Source organism: Poecilia mexicana, unplaced genomic scaffold, assembly GCF_051168715.1.
Source record: "Poecilia mexicana isolate PSO_F unplaced genomic scaffold, ASM5116871v1 scaffold_2, whole genome shotgun sequence".
NCBI lineage: Eukaryota > Metazoa > Chordata > Actinopteri > Cyprinodontiformes > Poeciliidae > Poecilia > Poecilia mexicana.
In genome coordinates, this window is record NW_028263371.1 from 45628919 (window position 1) to 45651285 (window position 22367).

General features: G+C 38.4%; 1 protein-coding gene across 1 annotated transcript in view; it reads left to right on the forward strand.

The window, feature by feature from the left end:
• abca12 (ATP binding cassette subfamily A member 12) overlaps positions 1-22367 on the forward strand; it is a 67201-nt gene that overhangs the window by 2461 nt on the left and 42373 nt on the right. The window contains exons 4-28 of the mRNA XM_088001745.1: positions 1195-1333; positions 2238-2368; positions 2577-2647; positions 2986-3156; positions 3314-3507; positions 3633-3751; positions 3886-3986; positions 4222-4368; positions 5657-5814; positions 5957-6090; positions 6755-6885; positions 7103-7261; positions 7427-7635; positions 7913-8046; positions 8894-9008; positions 9792-12398; positions 13370-13482; positions 13612-13679; positions 13778-13914; positions 14094-14224; positions 15604-15746; positions 17864-18031; positions 18191-18408; positions 20582-21490; positions 21647-21753. Of these exons, the coding sequence (XP_087857871.1) occupies positions 1195-1333; positions 2238-2368; positions 2577-2647; positions 2986-3156; positions 3314-3507; positions 3633-3751; positions 3886-3986; positions 4222-4368; positions 5657-5814; positions 5957-6090; positions 6755-6885; positions 7103-7261; positions 7427-7635; positions 7913-8046; positions 8894-9008; positions 9792-12398; positions 13370-13482; positions 13612-13679; positions 13778-13914; positions 14094-14224; positions 15604-15746; positions 17864-18031; positions 18191-18408; positions 20582-21490; positions 21647-21753 (6714 nt within the window). The remainder of the gene's footprint in view (positions 1-1194; positions 1334-2237; positions 2369-2576; positions 2648-2985; positions 3157-3313; positions 3508-3632; positions 3752-3885; positions 3987-4221; positions 4369-5656; positions 5815-5956; positions 6091-6754; positions 6886-7102; positions 7262-7426; positions 7636-7912; positions 8047-8893; positions 9009-9791; positions 12399-13369; positions 13483-13611; positions 13680-13777; positions 13915-14093; positions 14225-15603; positions 15747-17863; positions 18032-18190; positions 18409-20581; positions 21491-21646; positions 21754-22367) is intronic.

Here is a 22367-nt window from a genome sequence, read left to right on the forward strand (position 1 = left end):
CTCTAATAGCTTTTCAAGTGTTGCTAAACATGTTTAATTGAGAATATTTAAAATAAAACACAGGATTAGTGGAAATTTATCTTCTGTCCTGCAAAGCCTTTATGAAGGACTTACTTAAAGTTGAGAAACCAGATTTAAAGTGCGCTTGACTTACTGAGCTGCTATTCAGTGTAGGACTCTGGATTGACATCTTAAAGATCAGTAGCTTGATGTTTCAGGACTTTCAAGTTTCTCAATCAGAGCAAACAAATGAAGAATTAAACTCAAACACCAACTCCTCTTAAGAATAAAGCTTGCTACACAACTACTGACTTGCCATTTGTATGCTGTTATTTATTTAAAACCTTTGGGTATCTGTAGTTAAGGAAGGAGTGCCACACACACTCCTTTGAGTGTTCACAGTCAAATATTTGTTCATGTTGAGGAAGAAAAAATATCTATTGTTTCGGTTACCAGGTACTGAAATAGTTCCAGCTTAAAAAGAAAAAAAAAAGACATTCTTGATAGCAATGGTGGTAATGAAGTAAACTGCATGCTTCAATATGTCAGTGTTCATCTACATTGTAGAAGAACAAATACAAAGACTGCTTTCATATCTATTTATGAATACATCGTTTTTGGCTTTCATGAGTTTTTCATTTTCTTCAATTAACTTCTCCTATTGTCAACACTTTATTTACTCAGTAAAACTGGGCACATAAAGGCAAATAAAAGCTGTGACGTTTCATGTTTTCATTTCAAGTTTTTCAGAAATCCCTTCTTCTCTCTTCTTTTCTCTGGGTTTGACAGTGACTCACACAATCACTGTGACTGTCACTGAGAAAACAGTAAGAGTTTCCCAGAATGAATTCCAGGAAAGCAGAGTTCCATTAATTTAGTGCTGATAGCTGATTGACAGTAACTTGATCTTCACAGCCATCACACGTCATTTTCTTTTGTTTTCCATTGTACTAAAGCTGAGATTGTTTTCTTAACAAAAGGTGGTGTTGGTTTTGCAGTGATTAGGAATAAAAGTGACATAACACCAGCACAATAGACTAAAACTTTTTATCCTTGACATTGTTTCTCATGAAATGTTCTTTCAAAATGAAACATGAGAAATTAATAACTCCTATAATTTGTTACTGCTATACTTAAAGGTTTTGCTTCTAAACATCCACATCCAACTATAACATTTTTCGAACTCTCTTCTAGGTTATGTTGGACCAAGGAACCTACCAAGCACAGGCTTTTTCCCTTTCCTGCAGACCCTTCTTTGCAACACAGACAGCAAATGCCACAACACATCCCGCCTGGTGCACACATCTCCATCAAAGTCATCAAGAGATCGAAGGTAATCTGTCTGTTACATTATTTTACCTTTACAAATACGCTTTGTGTGCTCACCGCAGACTCATCTTTTATAGAAGAAACTGGCTCTGATCCTTTTTCTCTGGCTACAGCTCTTTACTTATTGCTTCTTTTCTTTTTTCTGTTTTTTTTTTAAGTTGCTTTTCTTATTTGATTGATAAAGTAGAAAAAATAAGTTGCATGCCATTCGTTGGTATGGCATGCAACTTCCTCATGCTGGTGGTAGAAAAACTAGTTTGTGTTGTCGTTCCGGTTGTCTGCATTAAGTTTGAGTCATGCTTTATAAAAGGCCTAACCTTAGTTTTCCCTTAAGGACTGATGCTGCTTATCATTACCAATCAATCCTTTTTATTCAGATCCAAATATGGTCCATAATAAACAAGAATAAACAGAAAAACAAAAGACAATGAAAATAAAATAATCAATAGTCATTGTCATGATATGTTTTTTAGATTTAAGTATGTAGAATCTTGCAAAATCTAGAAAAAAGTACAGCTTAACATTTGAATAGCAAATATTACGCACAATACAGACTAGTATACTCGCTCTTGTTTTATGGCTCAGTGTTTACCCAGCTACACATTTCATTTCATTTTTAGTCTATGCACAATACTTATGAAAAAATTGTCCTTCTGCTTCTTCAAAATATTTGTGGTGGACTTTCTGTGATTTGGGATTGTGTAATGGCTGCGTTAACTACCTAATGTAGAGCTGGTGACTATAGCTGTGTTCCCATTACAAATATACGCAAGACTTTGTCAATATTCCACTAATGTTGAAGAAATATCATTTCACACGTATGCGCGTGAATGGGAATGACTGATTTCACTGTTCCGAAAATCAATATATAACTCTGATGTCATTTCATTTGATTTTTCGCATCACAGGTCTGCTCCTTTGCCAGATACATCTCCATTGGCAAGTCTGATGCAAGGAAAGGAGTTTTTCAGCCAGGCTTTCCCCAGTGACACTCAAAATGACCCTGCTAAGTTGGTTAAGTTCATGGAAAGCTTTATTGGTATGTTATTACTTACATACACTTATGTTGTACAATTTTTTTTTCTTCTTCTTGTAACAACGAGGATAAATTACTCACGCTGTTGGTTAAGATTTGCTTATACAGGAAAGTAGAAGTCTTTGTAATTTGACTTTATTATTTGGTATTCAGATTATTGTATTGACTTCCATATTCTCCTTGAGTTGAACTGTGGATTTATATTTTAAAGGTTCATCTAACAGAGCCAACTTTACAAATGTTCCTTTCATGGTTCCCCTCAACACCTCTCTGCCCGATCAGGTGAGTGTCTGCAAGTTTAATGACAGGAAAATATCTAATTAGAGGACAGATAATGTAATGACCACACAGACTCCAAAACGTCTCTCATTGGCTTGAAAGAGTATAGAATGATTAAAACTGCGTCTTCAGTCAATTCAGTGCGTACAAGTACTCGAGACAATAAAGAGCATTGTTTTTATCACTCTGTAGAAATGTATGAAAACATGTAAAACTAATTGTCTGTTTGTAAGAATTTTATTTGTTCCACTTGATTATAATAAATTGATTCAAAGTTTAACATCGATGTAAGTGAATCGAATACCTATTTACTGTTGCAAATTCCAACCTGGGTCTTGCAGGAAACCATGAACGCAATTATGGAGTCAGTGAACATTTTTAAGAAAGCCATCTGCACTGTTACACTTCCTTGGATGAACCAAACCTCACCCAACGCAGTCACCCATGCTATGGTAACTTTCTGCAACTCCAACAACACTGTGTTAGAAGCCTCACTTCAAACACTGAACAAGGTACGTTAAGGTTTGTCATTTAGGCCAAATGGCCTTTTAATTGCATGCAAAAACTAAAAATGATGATCTGTTCTTTCAGTCCCTTTTGAAATTAATAGATTAATGGCTCTTCTAACCAGTTTTGCATAGCAGTTCAGATGTTTTCCTTTGCTCTCAGGTACTAACAGAGCTAATGGTAACCGATCCGGATGAGATACTAATGCTGGCAGGAGGGACAGTGATGTTTTTCGATCAGCTGCAAAATGAGACATCAATGTGGGAAACCCTCCTAGCCTTCCCCAAGCTCTTCTCTGCCAGTTCTCTTGAAGACATGCTGAACAACACACAAACCTTACTCACAAACATGAAGAGGTAATATAATTTTACTGATGTAAAAGCACAGAAACTTGATTTTACAGATATGCACTGGATATGTGCACTGGTTCATTGGTTGCCTGTTGTACTCACAGTTTTGTATTTTCTCGTTCTTTCTTCAGCTTTTTGCGTTTCATCCAGAAGACCTTCCCTGACTCTGCTGACTTCATCTGCAAGCTACATCCAGTGCTTGAAGGAAGCTTCGACGTCATCCAGTATGTCCAGAACTGGCCCGGACAAGGTAACTGTAAAACACATATTCTATTTGAATATGTAAGAGAACGCCATCTCTTGCTATTTTAATAATGCTTTAAAAAGAAGCCATTGGAAACGTTTTTGAACTGTCGTGCTAATGTGAGATTTAAATCTCTTTAGATGTTTCGATAACCCTTGGAGACATTGTCACATTAAGGAGTGACTCAGTCAGTGACATTGTGAGACGAATCCTACAGGAGGTTCACATACCACTGCACCAGGTAAACTCAGCACCAGTGACTACAGGCACAGGGTTACCAATATGGCCTAAACACCCATTCCTCCAGCTTTTACCCCCAAGTGACAATTAAGCAACCCATTTACAAGAGCAAGAAGACTTTAAATTTGCAGTGCAGGTTTTGCCAAATCTTCACTGTCTGGGTGGGGGGGGTTGTTATGTCACTCATCACTGAATAAACAAATAATGAATGCAATAAACTGTCCTCCCTTTTCTAGGCTGTAGGGCTGATGTGGGACAAAGACATGGTGCGCTCTCACTTGTGCTGCAACAGCAGCAACACGATGTGGTTAACAGCAGCATGCAGCACAGGCACCGTGGATATGCTCCTGAGTTGGATTTGTCCTGACAAAGTGGCAAAAGAGGTAGGGTGTTATTTCAAGTGTTATAATCAGAACCAAAGTTGGTTTGGGAAATTAGTATTTATCCAGTTGCTGAATGTTTTTCTGCGTCCTCTCTTTTTGTTGCTGTGTCATGTTGCTAAATATACCCAGTGGAATGCAAAAAAAAAAAAAAAAAAAAAACCCTGCTGACAACAGGCAACTCCGGTTCTGGCACTAACAGACCAGGAACCTTGAGTGCTTTTAATTAGAAGTTAATTAGCAGTCATGGGAATATGCATGTTCGCAAGACGGTAGCGAACACGTCTTATATTTTATCAATCTTAAGCTGTTATAAGTAATTATGTGCACAGATTGCTTCCACCAAATCATATTGGTACTAGGTTATTTCACCACTTTCCTCAGCTTTTGAGCAGAAAATAAAAACGTCTGCTTTATTTTCAGGTTTGTTACAGTCAGACCGGGCATCAGGTTTTTTTTTTTTTTAATTATTAAATCTCTCTTTGTCTAATGCAAAGCCCACAGTTCAGTAATAATGCCAGCCGGCCTGCTCCTATTTTACTGCCGTGAGTAACAGTTGACACAATGATCGGTAGCAAGCATCTCTCACGTCAATCAAATTTGTAGCAATTAGTTTTAATTACAGACTATGCTGCCAACAGCTGCAAAGACTGAACTTCCAGGTGATGTTATCATCTTTGCAAGCCTGATCGGTCTGAGCTGAAAACAGGAATGCTGTCAGTGGTGTGTCCTACCTTGAGTAGGTGGAACAGAACTGGCTTTGATCTTAGAAAAACATGTATTTATGGGTGTTTCCAGCGTTTTACTTTTCTATTCACTTTTACCTTTACACTTCTCACGTGTCCATCTTTTAACTTCCCTAATTACTTAACCTTGATATATTTTTACTTTATGTCCATCTGATGTCCAGCAAAACTGAGCTCATTTGATGTGTATATCTGATGTAACACATGCTCTAAGTGTGGTAGAAAATGGAATAGATGCTCATAGATTTTAGTTTTTTTAGTTTTTTTGTTCTTCCCATCCTGTACTTATCACACATTTTGCTCGACTAATTTGTCTTTTTGTAGAAACTGAAGATTAAAGCAGAAGTTTAATGTGGAATTGTTCACTTAAAAAAGTATGTGTAGGATTCCCTCTTCCGATAATGAACTTTATTTTAAAAGGGCCAATGTCCAACTCAAACATAAATGTCACCATTTGGTGCACTGTACCAGATTATAGAGGAATCTATTTTGCATCTGCAGTCGCTTGACAAGTCACGGACATTTTGTGAAATTTATAACCCTAGGTTTTCCTGGCATGGACCAAGCATGTGGCGGCAGATGATGTGTCCTTTGTGAGACAACTGGTGCAAAGTCTCATGGGAGGTTCATCGTCAAGGAAACAGGAAGTCTCCAGGTCAAAGCGCAGCATAGGTGCAGAACCACAAAGTGACGAGGCAGAGCTGTAAGTACAGGGACATGTCTTCTTTACATGCAGCCGTTGATTTCAAGGTTCATAAATTATTTTCAAATTTTGGTCATTTTGTTAAGTTAAAGAAACTGTTAATTTCCCCCTCAGTAATGAGTCTGACTTTTTGCTTTGGTAGGTTTATGGGAGTCGCTCAAGTGCTGCTGGAGATTGCAAAAATTCATCCTGATTTGGACAATGTTGTTCAGAGAGCTCTCAAAACCAGCTTCCACTCCATGAAGGCAGCAAGGGTGACTTTGGTCACTGTAGAAAGTAAGACTGCAAACAAAATATTTTTTTATAGCAAGTCAGGTGCTATAAGACGGCATTGTCACGTTGCTTTTTTGTTTGTTTGTTTGTTTGTTTGTTTTTTCAAAATACCACACACTTCAACATTTACTGTTGTATGATGATACATCCAGTTTTACCAGGGCGTAACTATTGGTGGGGTTTTTCTTTTAGCCCAATTGCTTTTTCTTTAAAAAAAAGAAAAAGCATGTCTTTTTTCTCTCTAAGACACAAGAGAGGAAAACATCTGCAGCAGTTTCTATTATAGAAGTAGAACTTTGAAATCCAAAGGAATGTGAAACAAGTTTAAGATTATCCCAAATTCTTAATCTAACTGTGATACACAAAGCTTTTTAGACTTTCATTAAACACAGATGAAGTGAAAACTGACTAGTTCCAATGAGTAAAAGATTAACACACCTATTATAATAATGACAACCTTTCTGATTGACTTGTACATCTCTGAATAGTATGTATACTTTCTGTGTTAAGAAACTGAGAGCTGAATAACACAAGGGTACCCTTGAATATGGAAATGTATATTTTATTATCCGATTTTTAAGCATAAGATAACACTTTTCCATTGAATACATTATCAGCCAGTCCGTTGTTTGTCTCATCGTTGTATATTTGTTGCTTATACTTACAGAAGTGATGAGCAATGCCCTGGAAGACGCACAAAATCTCCAAATGACCTACCACATGCTGCAGAAGAACCAGTCTGAGGCAACAACTTGGTTTAGCCGGGTAATAGACAGTGTGGTGGAAGTCATTGAGGAGGTAGGGTTATTTTATTTTAATTCAACATAGTTTGCTCTTATGCTAAATAAATGTAAATTAATCAATATCTATTCTTATGTCTTACTCAGATTTATGAAGCCTGTAGTTTGTCTAACACTTTCAGCTGATATTCTTTTCCTCAGTAGATATGATAGCTACCAGTCACACAACATTGGGAATATATACCTTGCAACAGACTTTTCTTGTATTTTTTTAGGCGGTGGAGTGTGAGGAGTGTGAGGAACTTTTTGAGCCCTTCGAGTGGCTGCTGTCCTCCAAGACTGTAAAGGTAGAAGTGTGGAAGTCTATGTTCTGCCAAAACATCCCTGCACTGAAGCATGCTTTGCTGATGGACTGGAATCCTGTAGTGCAAAAGGTATAAGTCACTCAATATTTTTAGAAACTTCTATAAAGGATTTGCATCATTTTTTTTTTAATTCAATTCTCACAATTTGAGAAAAGTGTGTTAAATATGCTTCTTATTGTGTAATTCATATTCTTATTTTGAATCTTGTTTGAAAATGTCATATTTTACCTTCAGGCAGAAGAAGTGTACTGCATCCTCACAGGCCGAGCAGACTTTAACCTGACACTTCCCATGATGCTCTCTGAGTGGAACAACTTGTTCAACGCCAGCATGCAATTTGGAGAATTTCTGCAGAGATTCATAACCCATCTGGATCGAGACTACTGGTTGAACTGGATCCCTTGCCACCACACACATGACTTCATGGAGACACTTCAACACAGGTTTTACAATGTCTTTTCGGTGCACGTTCGGGACTTCTTTTTTTTTTTTTTAGTTGCTCTAAAAATAAAGCAGTTCGGAATATTATTTAGGCTTTTAAATTACAATGACCATGAGCTGGAATTGTTTCCAACTCATAAATTTACAAGTCATATTGATATAGCTCCAAAAACAAGACCTGTGGAAAGTTGTGGCACAACTTTCCATGAAGGTGTTACAAATAAAGAATGCACTTCCACTTTCAAGCTAAACAAGCCTTTGGTTTTGTTTTTTATGCAGTCTCATCATGTCATCGGAAAACCTGGGAGAAGAGCTCGAGGAGAGTGATTTGTGGCCCAGCATGAAGGATTACTTCCACATCACTTACTGGATTTTGAACTACAGACCTGGTGTTGAAAAAGACCCACCAAACTGTGAGTGCAGCTGCTTTTCTTTTGTTTCTCTTCTGTCATCAAAAAGCTAGATGAAGATCTTTAAAAAAATAAACAGACACCATTTCACTATGTGTCCTGTACACAATTATCGATTGAGTCACTAAAAAGAGCTCAGTCAAACGTTCTCTACAAAAGCAGAAGAATTTGGTTGAATAGCATAAAAATCATTCTTAGTTTAACCGAATATTGTTTCCTAGGAGATCTGGAAAGTTGTTCAATCGTTTTCCACTTCTCTTTTTTATTAGATTTTTTTTAGCTACATTTAAAATAACTAATACCATTGGGAATCATTTTTTGGGAAATCACATAGGCAGTCCAAGCACCACCAATGGTACTTGTACCACATTTTAAAAAAAACGTAGCAATCGGGTATTAGTAAACGCATCTAATGATTAGGGTGACTACAATAGCTGGCCTTCCAACCTTAAACACTTGAAGATCATCACAAAAGATAAATTGTCAAAAATACCAAAGATCTTATAAGAATTTATAAGAATTGTTTGATACCTGCAATGGCAATAAAGGCCTTTCTATCAACTGAAAACATTAGAAACCTTAAAAATGTAAAATAAATTTGGAATTGATACTCGTTGTGCATGGTCTTGTCTTTCATGAAGATGCGTGTGTCATTTGCTGATAGATAAGAGGTTATTGGTCGACTGAAAATAACTTCTAATGTACATCTACCACATGGATACTTTTGAACTAACCTATATTTACTGTGAGCCAGGATAATTTTCCTAAATACAGTAATCAATAGATGTTTACCAGTAATAATAAAAAAACATATGTATTTTTTTTTCTCTTTTTTTTACTTTATTTTTAGGCTGCGTCAATGCCCACTCAATGGCCCTTCATTGTGACACTGATCTGGAGTGGTCGAAGTTTGTCAAAGCAGCAACGGATGCTGTGATGTCACCAAATGCAGATGTCCTTCTGAAGTAAGTCAGATCATTGTTTCTCTTCATTATATGAGATAATTATGTGACAACTTTGTCTCCCTGTGGACTTGCTTTACATTCAAAAGCTTTTAAGCATTGGTTATCTGTGGTCTTATCAAACACTGCTATTTTTGTCAAATGCTACGTCTATGTTTGTTGTCAGTCTTATCGGTTGGAAAATATGATGTCCCAAGAAATAGCAGACATTAGACAGTATCAGGACGAGATACATGGACAAACTCCTTATTCCAGTTGGGCAAAAAAACTAAAGCAAAACATAAACACATAAAGGCACAGTTCTGAGGATGCAGACCTCTGCCAAGGTTAGCAACCAAGATAATAAAGATTTGTTTTGTTCTTTTGCTCATTTTTGAATTTCTCTTTCACTGAGCTCCAAAATTTCATTAAGTTTTTTGGAGTTTAGTGAGATAGTTAATAAACACATAAATTATGAACCACTAAGTTCACAAATTTAAATAGGATAAGATTTTAGTTTTAATTATAGGGAAATTAGAAATTCCCATAGCTATTTTTTACAAATAAAGTAAAGAATAATACACATTGGTGATGAAAAAACACATAAGAACATATAATAAAAATCGACCCACATCAACAGTGTGGTGAGCAGATGAAGGTCATTGTTGTGGCAGCTGACAAACCTGTTTGAACTTGTTCTTCTCAGACGTTTTCGGTTTCCACATTCATTTTTATACTGTTTTCTTGCTTTATTGTTGTTGTTAACATAGCTAATCATATTTTTTATTCTTATTTTCTATCTTATAGTGCTTTAAGAGGAACAGTGAGTCTGCTGCAGCACGTGTACGGGGAAGTCTACAAAAACCTGACAGCCACGTATTTAGAACATAGGATTGAAGAGGGAGATGCACTCTCTGCCCATCTCCTTAAGTTGGTTCTGGACCTGGATGGCTTTGTCCAAACAATCATTGCTCTGCCTAACCAAAATATCTCAGACCCTGCCATCATAGGTCCACTCATCAGTGATTTGCTAGAATCCGCAGGTCTTAAACCACTCCAGCCTCTGCTCTTCAGAAGTGTTCCGGTTAATGCCTCCACAGTGCTCGATGCAGTCTTACAGATAATCAGGCTCAACCCCCAGATATTTACCTCTAGAGAAACCGACTTAGCAATGAAAGGACTGGAGCAGTTAATCATGGAGTTCCTGTCTTTGGAGAGTAACCTGACACTTTCTTTCTCTGACATCTTGAGACATAGTCTGCTAACATATTCAGCTTCCATCAAACCTGAAGATGCTGCCTTCCTCAAAGAGGCGCTCTACGGTTTCACCAACCAGTCCTTTGATGAAGTCATCCTTGGTGCCATGAAGCTTCTGCAAACACTAGCTTATTCTCCAGATGGTGACCCAACCAACATAATTCTTGGATATTTACGCCAGCTTCAAGAGATTGTAACTTCTCTCTTCAGACAGCAAAAAATAGAGCATCTTCTGTCAACCAATGGCCAACTAACTGCTGCTCAAGTCACTGACCTTCAGGCTGCCGTCATGGACCTTCTTAACTTACTCAACCCTGACAACCCCCAGGGTCTCACTCAGGTTGGACCAGATGTTGCCCAGGACCTTATCATTCAGAAGTTGGTGGCATTCCTGCCGCCCAATGTTCAGGAAAATGCTACTTACTTTCTGCAGAAGTTTAAAGCTCTGCAGAATTTGGTCCCCAAATGTGAAGAAGGCAATAACTGCTTGGAAGGAGTCTCAGAAATCTTTACTTTGCTTGATAACGTAATAGAATTCATGCTTGCAGTGGGTGGAGATACATCTGTCACTGTGACACTGACCAGCAATGTCCCCTGGAGCCAGGAGCTGGAAGAATTTAGCACAATAGTGTTCTCGCTCATGCTGTCACCAAATGATGCAGACCGTTTAGAAACATTCAAGCAGACCCTTTATTTCATGAAATTAGTCACAGAGATGCAAAACATCACAACATCTAGTCTCGAGAACATTCTGGAGCAGTCAAACCTAACTGGGTCCGATCTTCATGAAATTGCAACACTTGCTGGAGCTTCCAACCTGAACAATCTGGTGGAAAAGATGGTGAACATTTTCACTGACATGAACAAAACGTGTTCTGGACAAGAGCAGAACCTGACAATGACATCGGACTGTCTTCTTGGATTGATAAATGGCATTAGCAGCTTTCTGGCAAACACACCAGCACTCCAAAACGAAACAACCCTCTTCTCTGTCATCTCAGATGTCATCTCAGAAACTCTTAGAGATTTCAACCAAGTGGACTTCAGCTCCGATCCTAACACTGCTGTTGTGCAAGCCTTGGAAACCATCTTGACCAATATCAAGATGATACTTCAACTCAACCAACAGAACAGTTCAGATATCAATATGGAAATCACAATGGTGGAGCAACTGATACAATTGGTCACTGACATGGAGCCATTTAACCGCTTCAATACTACCTCAATGGAGGACCCGCTTCATACACAGAAAGTTTTCCTGGAGCTTGTGGATTGGTATTTGACAAAGCTGGAAACGATCACCAGAAACAGTTCAGTCTCAGGGTTCCTACGTGACTTTTTCCACATCACGAGGATTCAAGTGGCAGCCCAGCTGTCTCAGATTGAGTTCACCCTGTATGTTAGTGAGAAGATTGAGCTCCTGGTGGACAGCCTTCAGTACCCATTGGATGGCGCAGACCTGAGTGTCATTGGACAAACAACGATTGAGATCATTCGCCACCTGTTGAACTACACAAACACCGTCATGGAGCTTCAGGATAACATTCCAGGCGTGAAACAGCTGCACTCTATTCAGCTTCAAATCAGACTCTACCTTGACCTCATTGAGAGATGGATAAAACAGCCAAACATCCCATTCCTCCTTTCTAGCATGCTCCAGTGGGGAAACTCTTCAACAACGTTTTCCACCCCTGTTAGAGACCTAAACCTTCTGCTACAGACAGTAGCTCCTTTGATAGACGAAGATGTGGCAGCATTCCTCTTGACAATAACCAACATCACAGAGGCTTTCAACAATGCCATAAGAATGGCAGAGCAACCAGGTGAATTTCAGAGCGATGACTTTATAGCTGCGATCCTAAGTGGCGTCCACCGAGTCCTGCAGATCCCTGGTCCAGTCATGGGGCCCCTTTCACCTGCTGTGCAGCAGAACATCCTGGGAATTGTGGAAGGTTCTCTAACTCTTATTATTAACCAGGGCATGAGTTTTGCCTCGTCACGGAACACCTCCCTACTCATCCTGGAGAGAGCTGAGAAAGTTATCCAACAAACAATACCAAAAGACTTTGCGGAATATCTGCTGCCAATGATCGAACTGCTCACTACATACTTTGAGAGTGCATCTACATCCAGCGGGCCAGATCAGTGGAATCAAATGTGAGTAAGGGTGCTGCTTTTGCTAATTCTCATGGGGTAAAATGATCACGGTGCTTGTTTTCACAGTTGAAAAAAGTATGAGAAAACTTTGAATAGAAAATAATAGTTGAGCAAAAAGATTTGGCTTTAAAATCAGCCTTTTAAAATTGGGGTTTTAAAAGGCTGAACCAAATATGGCCTGTCATGCAATTAATTCAGTAAAGTCAGCTGTGAACAGAAGCAATATCTTATTTTGTTTCATGTAAGGAGAAAACATCCCCTGCAGGGTGAGTTTACCACTTTGCCAATTCAGACCCTCATTCTGTCCTTTTGCACTGGCATTTCATCCCAAACTTGTTCCATCCTTATTCCATTTAAACCAGTTAATTTAAACCATGAGCCATCAGTTTTTGTTTTTGTAGGTCAGTATTTTTCATAAATTATAAAATAAAACAAATGTGAAATGAAAATGTTTGGATATCGTTTCACTTGCATAATATTTGAAAACTTTATTTTGGTTCCGGCCCCTGTTTGATCCTTTTTGGCCCTTTCATAGAATGTGACAAATAATAACCATTGATCCTACCAAAATATTGGTAACTCTATATGGACTCCAGCAGGGAGACATTTGATGGAGTAACATAAATAAATTTCTTTTCAAGAGATTATGTGTAGTATAAAGAAAAATAATTGTTGGTTATCACAGCAGGTATAAAGCATCCTGATAGATCATTGACAAATGGTTTGTACAAAATTTTCAATGGCAGATATGTACTTAAAGGATTAAGTTGATATGCTCTGGTATTTATTGCACTAATGATAAAACAATAAAATGTATTTGTAGAAAGGAAACATTATGTCAGACTTGTTTCTGGTGGTAAAACGAACCAAATTAAATAGTTGAAAAGAATATTTTAACCTTTTCAAGGGGAATACTAATATGGAAAGTACTATTGTTTTTTTTGTTTTTTGTTTTTTGCTTTGTTTTCAAGAATTTTGAATGAGATGAAGGCCATCGAGAGCTTCCTGCCTCCAAACTCCACAGCTCAATACTCCATCTCTGTCCTCATTAAGATAATGGACTTCATCTTGAACCCTGGCCAAGGTAAGTCAGCTTCTTAGTGTAATTATTGGGGAGATGTCATGTTAAATCCTGATGATTTCTGATATTTGTTTGCATATTGAGCATTACAAATTTAAGTTGACTTTGTCAAAACGTTCCATATAATTTCAGGTAACATGACTCTCTGGGAGAGTTTTGAGGGAACGTCAATGGAAACTTTACCAGATCTTATTAGCAAGGTACACTTTATGTGGTCTGATACATCTAGTGTGAGAACCTTTGCAACAAAGGTAATAATAAAGTTATGCCTAATTATGTGTGTTTGGTTCAATAACAGCTGACCAAACTTGTGGGAATGTTCCTGCAACTTGCAATAGAAGGCCCACCTTCAACATCTATGGACAGTTTCAGCCTTATTGTTCCTACTTTGGAGCAGGTGATGACTGGGAATGCAAATCAAGACACATGGGACAAGTAAGTGCAGTTATCCAGAGCAATGTACACAGATATAAGAAATAATTACCTGGTATTTTCAAGTTATTTGAAGCCATACCCTTAAAACTGATTGTGCCAGATTATGGGTTTTTTTTTCTCCCTCAGTTCACAGTCAGATGAAGTTGCCTTAAACCAAATTTTATTTTCTTCTGCACCAGCCTCGAACAGATGCTGGAAGGTCTACTGTCAACTTTCGAAGAAGAAGACCTTTGGAGCAACATCTCATCTGTCATGCCTGTTTTTGAAAAACTGACTGAAGCTGTGGTGAAGAACATGCAAGCAGAGAATGGTGAGAGAACCAAGAGACACAACAGACACACACAAAAAAAAGTCTTCAGCCAAACTGCTGACTCGTCCAGACGAAGCCTGTTTAAATAGCTAAAAGGAATAAGACACACATTGTGCAAGTCATCTAAAAATTCGATTGTGCCAAGAGTACGCAATCTTGCCTCAAAGCCTTATTTTGGTATTTTAAACATCTACATTATTCACAAAACTAAACAGGCACTTCCCTTTCAGCAACTCTATCTACTCCAGCCAATTTTCCTAAATTATAGTTTGTTAAATTAAGGTTATCGCCACTAGGCAGGCAAACAAGCACATGGTCAAAACATGTCTAACAAGACAGAATGATTCCAGTGATTATGTGAGCTTTGACGGACAATTTTAACTGTAATCTTGACTGAATGCTCACTTGGTACGCCAGTTTTATTTAACTAATTTGGATTTTATAGTCCTTTTTTCCAAATGTACAACATTTAGTGCAAATAATGTGTTGAAATTTAGCTCAAGTCTCACTAAAGATGTTTCTTGTCCAAATTTAAGTCCACTCCAGACGTTGTTTTCCAACTGTCTTGTTCTCCCTTGTTTAAAAAAACTATTTCAACATTGGTAAAAGCAAAAAAGGGAGAACTTTGATTCAGCATTGCTCCATATATTTCCATATCTTTTTTTGTATTGTTTTATGTAGTTACAAGTTAACCTCCAGACGCCTACCCCTACTGCAAGAACACAACTCTCATCATATCTGTGGATTTTCACGGATGTTTTGTGAAAGCGTACATAAATTAAGGGTTCTGGTAAACTTTTAGGAAGCAATTAAAAGTAAAGACATGTGAGATAGCTTTTCTACTCAAAGCACCTGGAGGTGCATTACCATCTCCTTCGCAGAGCTCTCCCTTGGGGTCACCAGTGGTGTTTTGACTTTCAAAACTGCCTCATCCCAGAATATATTCATATAGGAAATTGCACCGAGGGATTTGAAACTTTTCAAACTGTTCTATTATTTGATCTGCATGTCAGAAAAAGTTAGTATCAGAAAGGCTCAGACAAGGCTGCTTTGTTCTGTAACAATGTCCCGTTTTCTGTGAATCCTGACCTGATCTGATTTTGGCCGCCACCAGTTATGTTTATCCCAAGTAAAATAACAACAAAAAAAAAGACAGAAATGATGTGATGTAGGTACTTTGATAGAGGTAGTCATATTTAATCTAAGAGAAAATGAAGAAGTCGGCAGCACTATCTCAATTATGCATCGGTGTTCCTACACATTATCTGATCTTTATTAATCTCTAACTAAAACGCATAAAGGAACAGTGCCTGTACATTTTTTCATTTAGCTTATAAAGGTAATTTGCATTTGTCAGTTTCACTTTTTCTTCTTCTCAGTCATGCTACAGAGCCTTCAGATGCCCCTGGTGGCCCTGATGAGAGACATTGGGCTGGCTGTGAACACCAGTCATCTCAACATGTCTGAGCTCACAGAAGGAATGCAGCTTGCCATACAAGGAACTCTTCAAGCAGCCCAGCAGGTCAGTCAGCTTTTCTGAATCTTCACAATCATTTGCAGAGTTTCCTTTTGTTATGGTTTTGTACATGTCTGCGTTTGAGGTGGACAACAAAGCTATCACACCAGCTGTCATGCATTGTTGCACTTGACAAGAGCCGTTTCTCATCCGTGTCTCACGTCTCATTTTTCAATTGCTTCCAGACATCTGATTAATGTATCAAAACTATCTTGGTTTTTGCAACTTAATCTGTCCGTTCCAATGGCTTGAATAGGCACCTGGACATCTATTTATCTCAACAAGGTTTGAGACAGACAGTATTGTCACACTGGAATATAATGTGGGTATGACTTTAGTGGTAAACAGTCCAAATTACACATTTTCAGGATATATAATAGCTGATGGTTGCGTGCAAGCAGGAATTTATTTATAAACTATTCACACTACATATATTTGTGAAAAATCCACTCTCTAGGTAAAAAGTAAGATTCCAAAAGTGTTTCTGTTGTGTGCGCTGGTTTTGTTATCTATCTTTTTTTCTAAGAAACAAGAACATTCTAATATCAAAATAGTTTCTCTTTCACATGTGGCTGTGAAAGAGAAACCTTTTTTTTACAATGTATAGCTTCACAAAAAAATTCTAGCTTACCTGACTTTGAGTTGACTTTGGGTTATTTTGCCCTTTGAAATATTGAAGCCACGATTAATATATACGCAATTGCCATTTTGCTCTTCTCAGCCTGTATTTTGTGCCCATATAGTCAAGCACTGGCATATGAATTTTTTTCATAGCTACATATTTTTATGCAAAAACCAACCTCTTAGCTGCTATGTCTTCACCACCAATAAAATCTCTCAAACACTTCTCTTGCTTTGACTTAAATTGCTCAGCATTTGAAATCATTGCCAACACAAACTGAATGGCTTTGTTCACGTCCTCCACTTCACAACAACACCTTCTGTTCGCTGATTGACCCAGTTGAAGTTCAACCAGAAAAATCGAACTCAATGGGAGAAATCCCAGACGGAGGACTGAAGGGAGATGAGAATCTAGCGGAGCTGTGTATGAAGCCAGTGCTCTGGTTCATCTTTTTAGAAATTTTAGAGATAAATTGTCATAAAAAGGCTCAAATCCCACGGGTTATATAATCAAATCACATTCTGTAATGTTACCTAAAAACTTTGCATTACTCTCTCATTAAAAAATAGCAAATTAGCAAGTATTCGTGTCAAATTAAAGTAACTCTTGGCCTCAAGGTGATGTTTGTTGAAGTCCTACAACCACATTTTCCACATTGACTGGGTTATGGAAAATAACTCTAAATTGCTATGTGGTTGTCAGAGTGAGTAGAAATAGTTCCCCTGGCTGGTACAAATTGATTCATGGTTGGTATGAACTTTGCAGGTTATCATTTTCCCAATTTCATCCCTGCAAAAGCTGGGTACATTTGCAAATGTACAAAAATGGTGGAGGGGTGAAATAGCCAACACCCATCTGAGTCTTTTATTGAGGATAAACAAATGATGATTTAAGCTTTACCAACCTGCTGCTCAGATCCGAGGGTGCTTTTTAACTTTTAATGTCGGAGTGTCTTTGCCAGAATACTAATTCTGCTCTGCCATGATTAGAATTTCCCTCAGTTGCTCTGTAAAATATGAATTTTTAACAGCAACAGAAAATTTAGTGTTACCATCTTCCTTGGTGTTTTTGTCTGAACCTGCACATTTCCTCATCAAATTAAAGTATAAAATTATTCCAAAAAGAGCCATCCCAATTATTGTCCCTATCATGATAAAACCACCATGCAGTGGAGAAAAGTATGCGTCTTATCTTGCAAAACATGTAAATACCCTCAGAGTCTAGACATGGAAGAGACGACATGGCACTCCAGTGTTTGTGATTTATACAGTGCCTATGTGGGCGTATAACAGTAACACAATGAAGAACAGATACCTGTGGGAGAATTATCCCTTGTTCTTTCTAAACCTCAAAAGAAGAGATATTAGGATCTTCCCCCTGCCACCCCCTCCCTACAACCTTTTGTGTTTTGGGCACAATGTTCTTTTTTCAGCATGTTATTAGAACATTCTATGGAACATGATATAAGATTTGTTTCTCCTTTTTTTTTTTGTCTTTGTAGGCAAGTGGCCCACTGAACTGCAGCGACGCCCTTAAAGCCTGGGAGCCTGTTGCAGAGGCAGCAGGGGCAAACCTTTCCACATTTGCCATCTGGTGCAGCACCGGCCTGCAGCCTGTTTTGGATGCCTACGCAGCAGCAATCACTGACTTGTCCCACCTGAACATGAGCGTGAGTAGGAGCATGGCAAATTAAAATGCAAACTGCAAATGTATTTGTAAAAAAAAAAAAAAAAACAGTTTCAACACTTGGTGGCAGTGTTGTCACTCAGGAAATAAACAGTCTTGCTTCTTACACTCTCTTTTTTTTCTCCTGCATGCTTCTACACAGCACATGGGCATGGAACCAATAAGTGTGAGCTTGGCAGCTGGCAGGATTGTCAAAACATTACAGTCTCTCTATCACGTCAGCATTAACCGCACAGATGTGATACAACAGTTCATCAAGACTCTCTCCAGCCAGTTCCTGCAGCTGACAGGGATGCATTTGAGCTACGAGGGACACATATCCTGGTACTGGCTGCTCCAGGACATGCAGTTGCAAAGCAGGTCAGCTACAATTGGATTATGTTGTTCCTAACACGATGTGCTCTTTACTCTTGTTATAATTTGGGTGCTCTCAAGGAAGGAAATCACTAAACAGTGTGTTGGTGTTGAATCTGGCGATAATAATTCAACTCACTAAGAGCTGTTTTGACAGTAAATCATATCAAATTAACTTAGTGGTCTATTTAGGTCTCCAGGAAACCCAAGCAATTTCCCCATGGTAAATGGCTCAAAAGAGACAAATATAGAATGAAAAAAGGAGCATAACGTTGCTAATTTTTTTTTTAAACAGAAACAACCTTTATGGGATTTAACCAACCAGTTTGAGGACAGTTTGACTGGGAACTACTGCATCAACCACCAATCCGAGTTATTTTAGTCATCAGCCAATGCAGAATCGCAGCGCAACACTTCATTGCAGCTAATAAAGCCATATTCGTTAACTTCAACGCAGCAGCTGTAAAATGCTGTAAAATTATACATCGTGTTTCATCAGTATTACAATTCACTCACTAGACGCAGCAGCCTCTCCGAGTCTTTCCTCTTTCTGCTTACAGTGTCAGATATTTTTGCTCCAACCAGTTTCTGTAGGTCAGATTCAATATGCTGCTCCAACATGGGTTAAATTAAAATAGCTGCTGTACTGTGACTTAACATGTTTCCTATAATGTGCATTTGTTTCTAAACGTGTTTCTGACTCAGCATACCCACAGCGAATAATGATATCCGCTTCAGTGTTCGGCTAGTTTACTCTCTTTTTTTGACATGACTTTATTCACCTTGCTACATATTTCAATGCGATTCCATCTAATCGTGCTCTCAAAGATGGTCTTCTTTGAAAACAATCAAAATAATGAATGGTCATGAAGGTATTCTTTGTAGGATACTAAAGGTTATTTCGTAATCATCTTTATTTAGCCATGAATCATATGTGGAAACTATGATATTTTTTACCCCAGAGGTCCAATCCAAATTCATCCTATGCATAGAAGTTGGTTACCCCATATGATCAACCTCAACCACCTTATATCACTTATTTACAACTTTCATTTCCTTTATCTGGGCATGATTTACCTTGTTCAGAAGGATGACGGTATTGTCCTTTCTCTGCTCCACGGAACATGCACTGCTTTGAATGACTGTGAAGTTAAAGGATGGTGTTAAAGAGCTGTGTGTGATGTCTAAGCACATCAGACAGAGCAGGTCACATGACTCATGACAGAGAGAACGGCTGCAGCTTCTCTCCCACTCTGAAAGCTGTTGTAAAGAATGAAAAAAAGCTTCATTTCTAAGCTGAAAATTGGTGATTGGTGACCAAAATAACATACGCAAACTTTCATACAGCTTCTCAAACTGTGCTAATAAAAGCAGGCTGTAATTGTGAAAAATTGGCTGCGTAAAACTAATATCGCTGGGGAAGTGGCTGACATAATCAGAGACACAGATCAATGACAAATATTGGGAACCAGAGTTTTGTCGAACACGCCTAATACTGATTAATTAAAAGTGTCGTGATCAGTACTCTGGGCTGAAACCTGGGATCGGATCAGGTCATCCCTGACTACGGCGCAATCAGTAAAAGATGTGCTGTACAGCGGCGACAAAAGAAAACATTTCCATCGAATTCTGTTTAGAGCACAGACCTTTAGAGACAGTTTCACCTGCAGCTTACATGAACTCACCATGAACCTAATACTTAATTTGCTGTGACCACATTATCCACAAAGCACCACTGAAACCTATTTGATTCATACATAATTACACAAGGAGCTGAAGTGGTCGCATTTGCATTCAAATTGATTAATTTAACGCTGGTCTGCCTGAAAACAGGCAGGTCTGAATAGATAGTAGCTTAGCTGTGATTCAGCCTTCTTCTCCTCTTAAAATTGATTTCTCGTTTTATGTCGGCACCATTAATGAGCCGGGCATGGGGATAAGGATCATAATCTGAGTATCCCAGGGAATCAAACAGGTCTAACTACATGAGTTACAGCTCTTTAATCTGTTCCTAAGGATGAAGGACGAGATTGGAAATGTCTTTTTCTTCCGAATCTGAAAAGGAATAAAGAACGTTTTTTGGGATTCATTGCAATAAAGACTTAGAATAAAACAAAGGTCGTTATGTTATGCAAACATGTTTACATTTTGACATTCATCAAATGTCTTCTTCCCACAGTTTGGTTTCCATCAGACAGCTTTCAGATGAATTGCTTGATGAGGCTCCTTTCCTTCAGCCCTACATTGAAGCTGCGTTCCAAGCACTGAACCACGTTCTGGCCAACTACCATCTGACTGAAAGCAGCAGCTCATCCCAGGAGCTCATTGAAGAGGCAGCAGTGATCTTCCTAACCTCTGCCAACATCACTTTGAATGACATCTTCCCCATGGTGTCAGGAAATGCTTCTGGAGTTAATTTGGCCTTTTTCGCTGACACAGTGGAAAGGATAATTAAACTGATTGTCGATACAAGGGCTTTTGGACATTCGCCTGTGGTGTACCAGGCCATGGAGCACTTCCTGGCAACAAACGGCACTTACTTGACGGTGGAGCGCGTGTACGAGATGTCCGTGTGGCTGGCCTCAACCGAAACATTTGGACTGGAAATGCTGAGTCAGGCTCTTTCCAAGATGTACGGAATCGTCAGACTCCCACTGTCTATTCTGACCAGAGTGAGTGTGGACGTGGATACTGCAGTGTACGAAGAGCTGGTTGGGAACATGTTTGCAGCTTTTCACCAGTTTGTTAGCACTGGTGGTCTTCCAACCCCAACGTCCAGCGGCTACCATGACGGGAGGAACAGGCGGAAACGCGACCTGTCACTGATGATGACAAGAGACCCTGTGAACGACATCATCGATATGTTTCAAATCGACTACCCAGCCATGTTCAGAGCCGTCTCTGTCCCTCCGACCACAGCAGACATCACGGAGACAGCCCATGTGTTGTTTTCGAATCCCGATCTGAATATTGTGATGAAGGGAGCAACAAGAGGCATGCCGTGGAGCTTGAACGCTTCGCGAGAAGACACTATTGACGCCACCCTTGGGATGTTTGCCTTCTTCACTCATCCTCAAGTCTTTGAGACGTAAGTGTTCCTTCAGAGGTTAGCCAGAGAAAGAAAATCGTTGTGTACTCTACAATTTTCTCCAGTCCAAACAATGATAAGTCTAACTTATTCTTCCTTGTTTGTGTTGTATGGTAGTCTGGGTTACATAAACATTTTCGGTACTGTTTTCCTCAGGCCATCAATGGATATCCTGACAAATGCTGCTGAGATGCTTCCTGATGGTTTGCCATTTGCCTCTGAGATCAAAACCATTAGCAGGGCACTGGCAAGTGAATCTCCAGGTAATAAAAAAAAAATTTTTTTGGACTATTCTCTTTTATTCAGTGTATTTTATAGACTTTCATGTAAAATCCATAAAAACACTAAGAGCGGAATTGAACATTTGTGCTTTAGTATTGTCTTTTTTTTCCACACTACATTAACATCAACACATGTTTGATGATTGCTTTTTTACTCTGGTGCAACTAGAAAAATAAGAGCTTCTTGTCCAAAACTTGATTGAGATGGCATTTATTTATTGAGGACCAAAATTCAATATGCCATTAAATAAATGACATATTGAATGTACATATCCGATCACTTTATGAAACTTAAAGGAATACATTAAATAAATGAAAACATTTATTGATTTTTAAAAAAATATTTTAATTAGTTAAGAAAATGACAAATACATAAGAATAAAATGAAAAAAAAAAAACATTTGAAAATAATGTATTAAAATTCTATGCCAATGCCTTATTAATGTAATTTTGAGCCACATTGCTTAGAAAATAGATCTTTGTTATATAGATTAGATTATATAGGAATATATAATGAAACGATCCAGTTTGTACCAATCCAATCCTATAATCCAATTTGACTATGTTTGTTAGACAATACGGTCAAATTCAGATGA